This window comes from Bufo gargarizans, chromosome 4 (genome assembly GCF_014858855.1).
Source record: "Bufo gargarizans isolate SCDJY-AF-19 chromosome 4, ASM1485885v1, whole genome shotgun sequence".
Classification (NCBI taxonomy): Eukaryota; Metazoa; Chordata; class Amphibia; order Anura; family Bufonidae; genus Bufo; species Bufo gargarizans.
The window spans coordinates 320,505,900-320,522,834 of record NC_058083.1 but is presented as its reverse complement, the minus strand read 5'-3'; the positions used below and the strand labels follow the sequence as shown (position 1 = coordinate 320,522,834).

Genomic DNA, 16,935 nt, shown 5'->3' with positions numbered 1-16,935 from the left:
CATCTGTGTTGTGTCAGGAGCTTTTCACAGACCCATAGACTTCAATGGGCGTGTTTGGTCCACATAAGGGACCAAAGTAGTAAATGTTTCCGTGATGTGTGAACAAACACATTAAAATAAATGGGTACCAGTGCTGTCCGTGGAAAATCCGCATAACACACGTCTGTGAAATATGGAAATGTGGACGTGACCTAAGTGAGTGTCTAATTTATTACTATAGATTTGGTGCAATTCTAGACATACTGGGGCACCTTTCTCTTCCTTGTGCCACCTCATGTCTGCAAGTGTTCTGCTTATAATAATACCAGTTATCCATTTGGAGCAACTGGTGTGAATTTTTTTTGTGTTATGCCTCAAGCTGATTAAAATGGCGTTAATTTAATAAATATGGTAACTTTGGAGAATCTTTTAATAGTACATTACAACATTTTTCAGGGTAGCTAGTGCTAGTCATATTGCGGCCTAAGTGTCATCCATTTATGCCATAGAACAGCACACAGATTGTAAGAAAGGATTTCCCCCTAGTGTTAGACATGTGAGGGAAGATCAAAAAAGGGACCACACATTTCTAAAAACTACAGGAAACTGTGAAGGGTTGCCCATAGCAACCAGAGCCCAACTACCAGCCATCTAATTGGTTGCAATGGTTAGTCCCGCCCCTTTTTGTCCCCGCTATATATGAGGGCCAGGATGCAGCCATGTGAACGAGGTGACTGACAGCTGCTGCCGCACTATGAAGCCCAGCATCTTCGAGGACTTGTGAACAGTGCGGTCATAATCATGTGAAGGGGAATCTCCTCCAGAGAGATTACATCTCATAAACCCGTGCCACCCGCATCTAGTGAGGTTACCCCAGTTAACCCTCTCCTCACTGCTGTCTAATTACCTACGGATGCGGCAGATCTGTATCTATGCAGCGGCGGATTAGGGAGATGATATGCAGAGCCCGGTGACCCCTACTAATAATAAATAGTGGGAGATAAGCCGGAGCTGTAGGTGGCCTCCTCCTCCCTCCACCAGCCCTCTATACACAGTGATCGATACACCAGACAGGGGGGTCATCCATCAAGAGGGGGCTTCATGAAGACCCTCACCTCTAAGAATAAACTGATGACATGAATATAATGTAGAGAATATCACACAATGTTTCCTGGGGGTGGCAGGAACTCCTTTACTTACGGTGACCATGAATATTAATATAATAACAACAATAATAATAATTGGTAGGAGTAGTTGTTTATCCTTAAAAGCATTCTGGTAACAGTAGAAATAGTTGATATAATTATTATTATTATTATTATTATTAAATATTAATAGAAAACATTAGTAATTTCTAAGTAGCAAACACAAAACAGAGTAATTATGATCAGGATTACTATCTGGAGTGTTATTATTAGAAGTGGTACTAGTAGATCAATGACACTTATTAGAAGCGATATAGTAGTTGGACTATTACTACTGCTACTACTAATTATTACTTAGGTTACCAGCAATGTTACTATGGATATTATTAGAAGCAATTTAATAATCCTGCTCTAATAGACCATTGAAATGTAATGCACTAAGCAGTATGGTGTATAAAGGGTACATTAGTTACTTTTATTATTATTATTATTATTATTATTTAATAGTAGTAGCACGGCTAATAGTATCAATTTCATTATCTTAATCTTTCTACAATTCCTATGATTAGTAATATTCTTACTGTATTTGCAGCATTACTTCTCTAAAAATAGCGACATCCCTGTCTGCAGAGCATCCCCTGTATATTATCCGGGGGGTTTATTGTCTGACAGGAGACATGTTCTTCCTCCAGTTTGGTGTCTGTTCCCTTGCTTAATGCGTTACAAATTATCTATCTATCTATCATCTATCTATCTATCTATCTATCTATCATTCTATTATCTATCTATCTATCTATCTATCTATCATCTATCTATCTATAAATTATATATCTACCTATCTCATATCTATTATCTATCAACTCTATGTATATCTAGTATCTATCTATCTATCTTATATCTATCTATCTCATATCTATTTCTATCTATTAATCTAATAACTCTTTGTATATTATCTATCTATTAATCGTATCTATCTCATATCTATCTATCTATCATCTATCTATTATCTATCTATCTCTCTCATATCTATCTACCTATCTCATACGTATCTCTATCTATTATCTATCTAATAACTCTATGCATATCTATTATCTATCTATCCATCTATCTACCTATCTACCTATTATCTATCTATCTATCTATCTATCTTCTATCTATCTCATATCTATTTATATCTATTAATCTAATAACTCTTTGTATATTATCTATCTATCTACCTATTATCTATCTACCTATTATCTATCTCTTATCTATTTATCTGTCTATTATGTATTTATTTTATACATCTATCTATCTCTTATCTATTTATCTATTATCTATTTATTTTATCTATTTATCTATCTACCCATCTATCTACTATCTATGTAATATCTATCTTTCATCTAAAAAACATCTATAATATATGTATTTATCTATCTTCAGTCAAATTAATACAACGTGCATTACTTGTATAAAGCAGAATTTATTCGCAGAAATATCTAATCTTTTTGAAGAAACAAAAAAAAAATATATAAATTTGTATAATAAATCTGTATATCTGAAGGCAGGACCTCCGTATATAAACATATTGTACAAAATGACACAAGACGTTCCTCCAGCTCTGGGACCAGCCAGGCTCAGGACTACATAACATGGACAAGGCCATGACGTTAAATAGAAATGGGGTCTTTAGGACTATGTACATTTGGTCTCCTCTTGGTTGCTTTAAATGAGATGTTGTGCAGCGTGTCCATCCGTCCACAGGGCCCCTCAGCAGGGTCATGATGCCGTGGGGCCACACAGGCGACTTGTCCCCACCACCTCCTTGAGGTCACTGTCAGGCTTCCCAGCTACCATGAAGGGCCACGTCTGTCAGGAAAAGAGAATAGCCCGAATCAGTACATGGCACATCACCCCTTCAGAAATACCTGGGCACCATAAATGCTAGGCTTCTGTCACATAAGTCTTAGTTACTGCTAGAATTTTTAGTTTAGTTTTCACCAAAATATAAGTTCGGAAATAAAAGCCTTTATCTGTAGAAGCCACCAGCAGGGGATGTCAGTGATAAAGTCTGTCATTTGTGGGGGTCGGCTTTCTGTATTTTCCCCTAAACCCAAGGTTTTTTCTAGGCTCAAAAATGAATACATAAATAGTAACATGCTACCTACAGTAACAGCAACAAGGCTAGTGGTAATAATAACAGCAACTAGATACTAAGACATTACTATAAGTACTACAAAAACAATCATTACTACTAATATTAGTAATAACAACAACTAGATACTAAGACATTACTATAAGTACTACAAAAACTATCATTACTACTACTAATAATAATAACTAGATACTAAGACATTACTATAAGTACTACAAAAAATATAATTACTACTAATATTAGTAATAACAACAACTAGATACTAGGATATTACTATAAGTACTACAAAAACTATCATTACTACTAATATTAGTAATAACAACTGGATACTAAGACATTACTATAAGTACTACAAAAACTATCATTACTACTAATGTTAGTAATAAGAACAACTAGATACTAAGAAATTACTATATGTACTACAAAAACTATAATTTATACTAATATTAATAATAGCGACAACTAGATACTAAGACATTACTATAAGTACTACAAAAACTATCATTACTACTACTACTATTAGTAATAACAACAGTAATGTACTATTACTAAAATCACACAGCAATACTAATCAGTAAATACTACTACTAATGATAATGTGCAATTACTAATATTCATAATAATTATAGCCTTTGTTAACCCTTTATTTCATTATCTCGGGCACTTTTTATTCCATTAATAAGCTAGCACACCAGTTTTTCTATCATAAACATCCTGTACTGTGGGTACTTTTTTCTTAACACAAAAAAAGGAGTCGGGTTCATGAAGTGCTGATAAAAACATTCCTGCCTTCAAGAAAAAAAAAAATCTCCACAGCTTCATTATTTACTGCTAGGGGAGATAAGGCTAAGCTAGGATAGACTGCGTTTCTTCTAGCTGTAGGTGGTAACCGCACATCTCTGGGAAGGTAAGCTCTATAATGTGCTCCTCTCATAATCTATCGATTACTTCTGATAGGTAGACATGAGATAGATGGATAGATAGATAGATAGATAGATAGATAGATAGATAGATAGATAGATAGATAGAAGATAAATAGATGAGGAACACACTCACTTCGGTACAGCTGCACTTACCAGGTTCACAGGATGGATGTAACCATTCTCATACTTGTCATTGGCTAAGACCTGCCTCAGATGAGCTATGTAGCTTGATGCCAGCCTTAGGGTATCTAGCTTGGAAAGTTTAGTGTCTGGAGGCACCCAGGGTAAGGTGGTCTTCAACCTGGAAAAGGCTTTACTGAGCACTCTCATCCTGGCCCTTTCCCTGGCATTAGCCGCATTCCTCTGGACCTGCTTTCCCTCATGATTGACCCCAGTCAGAGAACTCTTCTTGCGTGGGGTTTTCCTCCTCTTGCCAGTAGTTCCTCTGCCTTTCTTAGGAGAACCATTGTCACAAGTGGAGCTTTCCTCATTGCTGTCATTTGAGATCCCAAAGTCCTTGCTAGAATCCAGTTTCAAGGCATCGCAGCCCAACATTTCCATCTCTTGGAAGTCCTCCACATCACTCAGAGAGCCAGTAGACATTGCTGTCCCTTCTTCCTCCTATGGTCCAGGTGTGAATGGATGCAGGATAATAAGAAGGGGATGTGTTTGATTAGCAGGGGACACGCCTGTTCCAGTGTTTGTCTTCGGAGGAGAGCAATGGAATTTCTTGTGGACAGTAGTCATTTATTTATGGGATGGAGGGCGGGGAGAGGCCTGGCCTAATGATACCAGGAGGGAGGAGGAGGAGGACATGGTCTTCTCTTCTTCTCCTGCCAGCCCACGTATTCCTCCCACTGCTCATCACTATCTTGCAAGCCCCTTGGAATTTCAACGTTAATAGACTTATTTTATACATTACAAAGTATATGTTTATAACCTTTATTCTTATGTAAAACATATACAATCAGAACATAAAGTTGTATTTAACTGCAGTCTATGGAGTGTTACTTTCTGTAAATCTGTACTTTTGTGAAGTTACTTTTTCTGAGGGTGAGTTAAAATGTGTAATGCAACCTGTGGGAACATTGTATCAAGATATATAGTGTAAAACCAACACAAGGTGCCCTCAGCTTCACTGTACAATATCCTTCAGATGAGTAGGGTCAGAGGCCATGTAACCTCATTACTAGGTGACCAGTGCAAGACTAACAAGCCAGCCCCGGCTAACACTCACATACAAGTAGAGCTCACTGGGGGGAGAATATATAACGGTATCATATACGTTTATATATATATATATATATATATATATATATATACATATACACCTCTATATGTCTATTTGTATGACATGAGCACTGAACACTTACATAGCTACAAAAGTATTAAAATGATTTATGTCTATTTGCATCTGAAATTCTGAATGACTAGATGAATGATGTTCATATCCATATATTATTGTAATAACTACCATTAAACATTACAAATTGTGCATTTCTACCAATACTTGTTATTTTGTTCTCAGCGATGTCAAGACATGTATATTTATTATATTGTTTATTTGATATTGGACTTTTACTAACCAACAGTCATGGACTTTATACCCTCGCAGCAATGAAAGGGTAGATCCGACACCTATTATATTTGATTGTCACAAGGTCTGCCACATTTTCTTGGGTGTCCTAGATTAGATATTACATTTTTCATTCTGATATTAAAAAAGAAAAAAAAAAAAACTACAGAGAGCAATGAAGGAACTGAGCGTTGAGATTAGTGTCGGCTGGTAGGTAATGGTATACAGGAGCTTGTCACCAGATATATAATGGGCTAAGCGCATCTCTCACTGTCCACTGCCTAGATATAGTAGGTAGATTTATAGCTATTAGATATTAAGGCAAGGGTAAGATAGATAATAGATTTAAATAGGTAGACAGACAGACACCTATGCCTATGTATCTCATAGTTACATTTCAGATAATGGTAAATTGTATTATTATTTTTTTTCCTACAGAGAAGCAGTAAAACAGGAAAAGAGGAAATGTAAAATTGAAAGCTGCACTGATATGTTTTATTTATAATAATAAAAAATGATATTACTTTATGTAATATGTAACTATCATTTACTATATATTTATTAGCTGTAAATAAACATAGTTTAGCTTTATAGCTAACACCACAAGAAAGAAGTTTCCTATTCATATGTGGAGAAGGCAATATGTGTAAAGAAGTTACAAGAAAGGACACATTGCAACAATAATGAGATTATAATAATAATAATAATTATTATTATTATTATTATAATAATATAATTAGGATATAGGATGTTAGGATAATCTCTCCTCATGGTTTGCAACTGTAATTTGTGCAACAACAGGTAACAACAGGTAACAACAAGTGTCTTCTCAGTTTGGACATTTGTGCAAAAACTAAAAAGTTTGTGAAGCTCCTGTATGTTTGGTGTACTCCATCACCATTAGGTTATATTGGTGCATGAATTACACTATTCCATCTACCTTGTTATATTTTTTTCTCAGTTACATTGGAATTGTGCCTTATTTTAAAGACTTGTACTTCTTTTGGTTGTTTGAACACACCCCTCATGTATGAGGACCACTCAGTTCTCCTATGGCTTGGTGCAGAAGTCACTGATGCCATAGTTTTCTTTGGGATCATTCTTATGCATCCAGCACATCACTTGTGATGCCAGATGTCAAATAGCGCAAGACCAGAAAAAAACAACAACACTGTTTATTAGGTTTTTCTCTGCTGTGCTATTAGCCTATAGGCGACAGACCTGCGCAGTTTAAGTGTGTGTATATATACATATATATATATATATATATATATATATATATATATATATAATTCAATTGTGTACATTTCTGCAAAAAGCAAAAACTAACCGGACACAACTGATATATTTGAACCCATGCACCCAGCCTTAGAATGTACTGGGCAAAACTTACATTTGCGTCACATCATCCAAAATGCATACATGCCTCCAGTGTGTGACATACTTAAAAAATAACTCCATCCCTCACACCAGTTCTGATTTATACCTCAAAATGTAAAATAAATGATCCTTCTCCATAAACCCAATGTCCACCCAGATGTAGATACATTTCCCATTTTCTATAATCAGGTAGATTATATAAAGCTGTGCTGAACTGGCAAAATGTATCCTGTACGTGTAGCTATTGCTGTATGGGCTCATGCACACGACCGTATGGCTTTTTCAGTGTTTTGTGGTCCATATTTTACGGATCCGTTGTTCCATTTTTTGTTTCCGTTGTGTTTCCGTTTCCTTTCCGTTTTTCCGTTTTTCCATATGCCATATACAGTAATTACATAGTAAAAATTGGGCTGGGTATAACATTTTCAATAGACGGTTCTGCAAAAACGGAACGGATACCTAAGACATACGGATGCATTTCCGTATGTGTTCTGTTTTTTTTTGCGGACTCATTGACTTGAATGGAGCCAAGCACCGTGATTTGCAGACAAGAATAGGACATGTTCTATCTTTTCACGGTATGAAAATACGGAAACACTGAAACAGAATTCACACAGAGACACTTCAGTTTTTTTTTGCTGTCGTGTGCATGAGCCCTATGTCTGTGACATGAAAATAGTTCACAGAATACAGACTGCTGCAGGGCAGCAATGTCAAAAACCTATGTTGCTAAAACCAATCGAAATCTGCTGCATAGTCAGAGCACTTATTCATGGTCAACGGCTTTTCTCTCGATCTATATTGAGCCATACTGGGGGAGATTTATCAAAACTGGAGTAAAGGAAAACTGGCTCAGTTGCCCATAGGAACCAATCAGATTTCTCCTTTCAATTTTCAGAGCTCTTTTGGAAAATGAAAGGTGGATTCTGCTTGCATGCTTTTGGCAACTAAGTCAGTTTTCCTTTAAACCAGTTTTAATAAATTTCCCCCATAGTGTTTACTGACTTTCACCCGACAGATTATCTATCTATCTATCTGGAAAAAAACACTCTACATATACAATTTTTTGGGAACATCACATATATCCAACTGTAAAACACAAGACAGCGTATAGGCCTATGTTATATTGTACCCATAAGCTTCTGTTGTGCGGACCAGACCGGTGTATCCTTTTGGCAGGTTTGACAGGTAAATCTCAGTGTAGCTTTCTGTCAATAACAGGTGGACACGAATGTATATGTTTGCATGTATATGTTTGGATCCATACAGTTTTTCTCATTTTTTTACCCTATTCATTTTTTTTTTATGTATGCATCTATTTTCCCAAATTTGGGGTGAAATGGACTCTAGTTTTTAGGCGTGCATTCACACTGTGGTGCTGTTTTGATGCAGTTTTTCAAGCCAGGATTTAAAAGGCAGACGATGTGTAAAGGTAGAGCCACCTTTTTCCTTTTTCGCATCCATTTTTTTCAAATCAATTTCTGCATAAAAGCACCCTTTAGCCAGAAATTTCAAACCAAGTATCTGACTAATGAAGAAATGACCAGACAGCTGCCTCAAGTGCAGCGCATACCTGACATGACTTTTAGTATGCAAGATTTTCATATTGTGAAGGGCATTTGTCAGCATGATCATAATACCTGATAAGACCGACCTGCTGATGAAAAACATGCCTTTCTTCCCCTAATCTGTTGCAAAATGTAAGAGAAATACATGTTTTTTTTTTAAAACATGGCAAGTAGGATTCAAGTGCACTGAAGGTGACCCAAGCACTTTTATGCACCCTGTCTCCTCTGGAGCATCTATGGACACTTCCCTCTCCACCTGGATGCTTGGTCCTGTCAATCAAGTGTGTGTGTGTGTGTGTGTGTGTGTGTGGTGGGGGGCATAGAGATAGAGCAGAGGAGCTAGGGTGCACAGAGTTGCTTTGGCCCACCCTCACTGCACTTGAGCCTTAATTTGCATATTTGAACTGGAAGATGTAAAGTATATTTTAAACCAGCATGGTCAGCCCTATCTGCTGACAGATCCCTGAGACACATACAGTATACATGTATACAGTATATGTAAAGATAGCCATTTAACATAGATGAGTGGTGGGAGAGGTATACGGGTAGTATACGTTTATTTATACTATACTATTAAAATATAGTATTAAAAATGATATGCCATTTTATTGCATACTAAAGGAGTGTTGCATGGTAGATTGTGTCATGCATGCTGGAGTGTGATGTTATATATATTTATATCTCAAGATGTACGGTATGTTACCTTTACAAGCCAATAAAACATACAAGGAGATGTATGAATTCATCAAGATTCTCTTATTAAAAATACATATCAAAAAAGTATACACACACTGTGTCATACCCAGTCCAGGTCACGTCACACATTTATTCCCTAGTATCATCAGTGGATCGGCAGTAGTTCACTGTGGAGGTGGAGATAGCATGAAACACGCCACCTGCATCTGTGACTGTCTGTTACCTTGACTTCCATGCCCTAAACTTATACACTGTTTATTAAAACGGAGGGTCTCTAACTTCTACATATACTTTTTATTGTGATAGAGAGTCTTTAATTTCTACATACACTGCTTATTGTGATAGAGGGTCTTTCATTTCTACATACACTGCTCATTGTGATAGAGGGTCTCTAATTCCTACATACACTGCTTAGTATAATAGAGGGTCTCTAACTCTTACATACACTGTTTATTGCAGGGGGTGGTCTGTAATTCCTTCATACACTTTTATTGTGATTGAAAATCTTTTATTCTTACTTATGCTGTTGCAACGAGACAGACCGCAGGGGAAACACGTGAGGCTCACGATGGGCCGATGGGGGTAGTAGTTCATGTACTCACAGTTAGCAGAGCCTCCCTGGGCCGCCAGGTAGTGGATAAGGAAGGCAGCACTAAATCCTCCAGGGCACTCTCTATTGCAGGGAACACCAGCCAGATGGAAGTTGAGGTGCCCTTGATGGTGTAGGTGTTTAAGGTGCTTTGATGGCTGGGCCCCTCTGTTCGTGATGCCAGCCTCGTAAGGTGCAAATGTTGAGTGTAGTAGTAGTAATGAAGAGTTAGCTGTTGTAATACAATTTAAACATTTACATGAATCAATAGTCTCAAGGCAGATGTTACAGTCCCATCAATAAAGTGCATTCATATGGCATAAGTGATGACTCAAAAATAAGTTCAATTGTATTCCACTTATCAGGTTAAGGTAATTGTCAGTTGAGGAGTTCTCTTTAAGGTTGACACTTTACAGGCAAGACTTCTTATATGAGTCCTAACCTTAATCTATAGCACTCTGGTACTAAATATGCTGGTTTCAGTTTACTTTGAGCTATCCTGTAAGGGTGTTCTCTCTCGTGACAGGCATCAGTCTTCTGCTACATTATTTGCAGGATGCTCCCCTAAAAAGGTTTAAGTTTTCCACTATATACCGGAAGGCTTCTAGTGAATAAGGACAATTCTGCACACTAATTATCCATTTTGTCCCGACACTTTGGAAAGTTACTCTCAGGCACTTGTGCTGATGAGGTCCCTAAGCTAGATTCAGCTGTAACCCTCACTAGGCTTACTTCATATTTAGACATAGACTCACTGTCTGGTTCTTGGTTGCTGTGGTTGTCTTCTCCAGGCTTGATCAGGGCCCAGAGGAAAGGAAAACAGCTACATGTTGATTTAGGCCTGTTTCTCTCCTCCATGAGCTTGCTTCTCCTCTCTCACTCTGACTCTAATGCCTCTTTCACACGGGAGTCGCGTGTGAGGGCTGGACAAGATGCGGGTGCGTTGCGGGAAAATGCAAAATTTTTCCGTGCGAGTGCAAGGCGTTTTGATGCGTTTTACACACGCGTGAGAAAAATTGTAATGTTTGGTACCCAGACCCAAACCCGGACTTCTTCACAGAAGTTCGGGTTTGGGATCGGTGTTGTGTAGATTTTATTATTTTCCCTTATAACATGGTTATAAGGGAAAATAATAGCATTCTTAATGCAGAATGCTAAGTAAATTAGGGATGGAGGGGTTAAAAAAATAAAATTAAATTAAACTCACCTCATCCACTTGTTCGTTAAGCTCGGCTCGTCTTCTTTTTTCTTCTTTGAGGACCTGGGAGGAAAAGGACCTTTGGTGACGTCGCTGCACTCATCACATGGTCCATCACCTTTGGTGACGTCACTGCACTCATCACATGGTCCATCACATGGTCCATCACCATGGTGTGGTGACGTCGCTGCACTCATCACATGGTCCATCACCTTTGGTGACGTCACTGCACTCATCACATGGTCCATCACCATGTGATGAGAGCAGTGATGTCACCAAAGGTCCTTTTCATCCCAGGTCCTCAAAGAAGAAGAATGAAGACGAGCCGGGCTTCGCGAACAAGTGCTTGAGGTGAGTTTAATTTTTATTTTTTAACCCCTCCATCCCTAATTTACTTGGCATTCTGTATCAAGAATGCTATTATTTTCCCTTATAACCATGTTATAAGGGAAAATAATAAAGATCGGGTGTCATGGCCTTTGGTTTGCGCTGTGACACTTTTGCCACACTTGCGGTTGCCCACGGCAACGTGTTGCTGTTAGAGCATGCGGTGGGTGTGTCCCAGCCTTCTGGGTGATTGCCGGGACATGGTTGCCACGCATGCTGTTGCTGGTGGTAACGTCTGGTTTAGTATGTTTGTGTGTGCACTTCCCCTTTAAGTTGTAGCCTCCCTCTGTCTTGCGCTGTAGGAGGTGACCTGCTCCCTTATTACTCCTTTTGGCCAGGCTGATCCCCTTTTACCCTTTGACACGACACGTGGGTTTTTTTTCCCACTCCCCACCGTGAACGTATTACCACAAGGGTGGCCCTCACTGGACAGATGGAACACCCTGGACTGGAGCAGAGCTCCAGCACCAACGACAGCTGAAGTACAACTGACTCCAGCTAGGAAACCACAGAAGATATAAGCCAAGTGACCACACCCAGTCAGGGAGTAAACCCTTAGGGCTGTTTCACACGAGCGGATGCTGTGCGTGGCATCCGCTCCGTGAAAGAGTGCCAAGACCCGATGCAGACTGCAGAAGCACGGAGCAGTAACATGATTGATAATGCTCCGTGCCTCTCTGTGACCTCTTTACTACGAAATCACAGTTGTCACTGGCGGCCCTTAGGCCTCTTTCACACGGGCGTCTTATTTTTGGCCCAGATAAGAGGCGGGTGCGTTGCGGGAACACGCGCGATTTTTCAGTGCGAGTGCAAAACATTGTAATGCGTTTTGCACTCGCGTGAGAAAAATCGCGCATGTTTGGTACCCAAACCCGAACTTCTTCACAGAAGTTAGGTCTTGGGATTGATGTTCTGAAGATTGTATTATTTTCCCTTATAACATGGTTATGAGGGAAAATAATAGCATTCTGAATACAGAATGCATAGTATAATAGTGCTGGAGGGGTTAAAAAAATAAAATAAAATTAACTCACCTTATCCTCTTGATCGCGTAGTTCCCGGTCTCTTTACTTCTTTAATGATGAGCTGTGGGCTAAATGACCTGTGGTGACGTCAGATCACATGCTCCAATCACATGGTCCATCACTGTGGTGATTTTCACGCAACGCATAAGTGATGCGTGAAAATCACCGCTCATGTGAACAGCCCCATAGAAATGAATGGGTCTGGATTCAGTGCGGGTGAAATGCGTTCAACTCACGCATCGCATCCGCGCGGAATACTCGCCCGTGTGAAAGGGGCCTACAGCACCAGACAGGGGAAGGCTACAACTTAAAGGGGAAGTGCACACACCAGCCACCACGTTGCCACCGGCAACAGCATGCGTGGCAACCATGTCATGGCGCACACAGCCAAAGCCAAGACACTGCCACCACATGCCATAACAGCAACACGTTGCCACCGGCAGCAGCAAGCATGGCACCAGTGTCACGGCGCACACAGCAAAGGCCGTGACATCGGGTCCCCATCCTGATCGTCACCTAGCAACCATGCGTGAAAATCGCACCGCATCCGCACTTGCTTGCGGATGCTTGCTATTTTCGCTCAGCCCCATTCACTTCTATGGCCGGGCCTGCATTGAGTGAAAAACACACAATATAGAGCAGGCATCCTCAAACTGCGGCCCTCCAGCTGTTGCAAAATTATAACTCCCAGCATGCCCGAACAGCCTACAGGTATCAGCCTACAGCAGGGCATTGTGGGAGTTGTAGTTTTACAACAGCCGGAGGGCCGCAGTTTGAGGATGCCTGATATAGAGCATGCTGCGATTTTCATGCAACGCACAAGTGATGCGTGAAAATCACTGCTCATGTGCACAGCCCCATTGGAGTGAATGGGTCGGGATTTAGTGCGGGTGCAATGTGTTCACCTCACGCATTGCACCCGCATGGAATTCTCGTCTGTGTGAAAGGGGCCTAACATAACATTCTGCTCTCTCTCTGCTCTAAGCTAGACACACCCAAAGCTATATATAGTGTGGTGCCAGCACCACCTAGGGGCGAATGTGTGGAATGACAATGCCGGACTTATAGTGTGAAAAACCATACTTTAGATAAATGCACAAATAAGCAGATATTTAAGGTGTCCCATTTGCACACTGATGTGGGACGCTGCACTGTTAATTGCAATGGGTGGTCTGTAACACATACATACACTGTTTATTGCAATTGGTGGTCTGTAACTTTTACATATACTGTTTATTGTCATAGAGGGTCTCTGACTGCTAAATACACTGTTTATTGTGAAAGAGAGACCTTAAGGCTGGGTTCACATGGGCGAGATTTCCGCGTGGGTGCAATGGGTGACGTGAACACATTGCACCCGCACTGAATCCCGACCCATTCACTTCTATGGGGCTGTGCAAATGAGCGGTGATTTTCACGCATCACTTGTGCGTTGCGTGAAAATCATAGCATGCTCTATATTGTGCATTTATCACGCAATGCAGGCCCCATAGAAGTGAATGGGGCTGCGTGAAAATCGCAAGCATCCGCAAGCAAGTGCGGATGGGGTGCGATTTTCACGCATGGTTGCTAAGATGATAGTCTATTCACTGTATTATTTTCCCTTATAACATGGTTATAAGGGAAAATAATAGCATTCTTTAATGCAGAATGCTTAGTAGAAGGTCAATTGAGGGTTAAACAAAAAAATATATAATTCTCACCTCCTCCTCTTGATCGCGTAGTTGCCGATCTCTTCTTACTTCTTTAATCATTAGCTGCTGGCTAAAGGACCTGTGGTGACATCACATCACATGGTCCAATCACATGGTCCATCAGCGTGGAGATGGACCATGTGATGAGCTCAGTGACGTTACCACAGGTCCTTTGAAGGTCCTGAAGAAATAACAGGAGACCGGCAGCTACGCGATCAATTGGAGGAGGTGAGTTAATTTTTTTTATTTTTTAACCCTCAATTGACCTTGTACTAAGTATTCTGTATTAAAGAATGCTATTATTTTCCCTTATAACCGTGTTATAAGGGAAAATAATTACAGCTACACAACTTTGAACCCAAACCTGAACTTCAGTGAAGAAGTTTTTATCACGCACGTGCAAAACGCATTGCACCCGCACGATAAAAACTGAACAACGGAATGCAATCGCAGTCAAAACTGACTGCAATTGCGTACCTACTCACGCGGGTTTGCCGAGATGCACCCGGGACACATCCGGAGCCAAAACGTGACACCCGTGTGAACTCAGCCTAAGGCCCCTTTCACACGAGTGAGTTTTCCACGCGGGTGCAATGCGTGACTTGAACGCATAGCACCCACACTGAATCCTGCCCCATTCATTTCAAAGGGTTTGTGTACATGAGCGTTTTTTTCATGCATCAGTTCTGTGTTGCGTGAAAATCGCAGCATGTTCTTTAGGCTGCGTTCACACGGGCGAGATTTCCGCGCGGGTGCAATGCAGTAGGTGAACGCATTGCACCTGCACTGAATCCTGACCCATTCATTTCAATGGGGCTGTGCACATGAGCATTTTTTTTCATGCATCACTTCTGCAATGCTTTAAAATCGCAGCATGTTCTATATTCTGCGTTTTTCACGCAGCCCTGGCTCCATAGAAGTGAATGGGGCTGCGTTAATAACGCATTGCATCTGCAAGCAAGTGCGGATGCAATGCGTTTTTCACTGATGGTTGCTAGGAGATGTTGTTTGTAAACCTTCAGTTTTTTATCACGCGCGTGAAAAACGCATCAAAACGCATTGCACCCGCGCGGAAAAAACTGAACAACTAAACGCAATTGCAGCCAAAACTGACTGAACTTGCTTGCAAAATGGTGCGAGTTTAACTGAACGCACCCTGAACGCATCCGGACCAAATCTGTCACGCTCGTGTGAACTCAGCCTTATTCTGCGTTTTTCACGCAGCCCTGGCCCATAGAAGTGAATGGGGCTTCAGTGAAAACCGCATTGCACCTGGAAGCAAATGCGGATGCAATGCGTTTTTCACTGATGGTTGCTAAGAGATGTTGTTTGTGAACCTTCAGTTTTTTATCACGCGCGTGAAAAACGCATCAAAACGCATTACACCTGCGTGGAAAAAACTTAACAACTGAACGCAATCGCAGCCAAAACTGACTGAACTTGCTTGCAAAATGGTGCGGGTTTCACTGAACGCACCCTGAACCAATCTGAGCCAATCCGCCACGCTCACGCGAAAGAGGCCTAAGGGTACTTTTTACACTAGCGTTAGGCCTCTTTCACACGGGCATCATGGTTTTGGCCCGGATAAGATGCGGGTGCGTCACGGGAAAATGCGTGATTTTTCAGCGCGAGTGCAAAACATTTTAATGCGCTTTGCATGCGCGTGAGAAAAATCATCATGTTTGGTACCCAAACCCGAACTTCTTCACAGAAGTTCGGGTTTGGGTTAGGTGTTCTGTAGATTGTATTATTTTCCCTTATAACATGGTTATAAGGGAAAATAATAGCATTCTTAATACAGAATGCATAGTAAATTAGGGCTGGAGGGGTTACAAAAAAATAATATATAATTTAACTCACCTTAATTCACTTGTTCGCGCAGCCCGGCTTCTCTTCTTTCTTCTTTCTTCAGGACCTGGGTAAAAGGACCTTTGATGACATCATTGCACTCATCACATGGTCCATCACATGATCCATCACCATGGTGATGAGATGAGCGCAGTTATGTCACCACAGGTCCTATTCCTCCTGCACAGCAAAGAAGAAGAAAGAGAAGCCGAGCTGCGCGAACAAGTGGATTAAGGTGAGTTAAATTATATATTTTTTTTTTAACCCCTCCAGCCCTATTTTACTAAGCATTCTGAATTAAGAATGCTATTATTTTCCCTTATAACCATGTTATAAGGGAAAATAATAATGATCGGGTCCCCATCCCGATTGTCTCCTAGCAACCGTGCGTGAAAATTGCACCGCATCCGCACTTGCTTGCGGATGCTTGCGATTTTCAAGCAGCCCCATTTGCTTCCATTAGGCCTGCGTTTTCACGCAACGCACAAGTGATGCGTGAAAATCACCGCTCATGTGCACAGCCCCATAGAAATAAATAGGTCCGGATTCAGTGCGGGTGCAATGCGTTCACCTCACACATTGCACCCGCACGGAAATCTCGCCCGTGTGAAAGAGGCATTATTCTTTTCCGGAATTGAAATTCGGTAAAGGGTCTCAATACCGGAAAAAACGCATCAGTTTTGTCCCTGTGCATTCTGAATGGAAAGCAATCCGTTCAGTATGCATCAGGATGTCTTCCGTTCCGTCCCTTGTACGGTATTTGACCGGACAAAATACTGCAGCATGCAGTATT

General features: G+C 40.5%; 1 protein-coding gene across 1 annotated transcript; it reads right to left on the bottom strand.

Annotated features, from left to right (window-relative positions):
* Positions 1-2,566: 2,566 nt before the first annotated feature.
* On the bottom strand, positions 2,567-4,886 carry TCF21 (transcription factor 21). The gene is made up of 2 exons (XM_044291508.1): positions 4,335-4,886; positions 2,567-2,972 (listed from the first exon to the last, which is right to left on the bottom strand). Exons 1-2 carry the CDS (start codon positions 4,782-4,784, stop codon positions 2,883-2,885), a joined length of 540 nt encoding a protein of 179 aa, XP_044147443.1. The 5' UTR covers positions 4,785-4,886; the 3' UTR covers positions 2,567-2,882.
* Between the last annotated feature and the right edge of the window lie 12,049 nt (positions 4,887-16,935).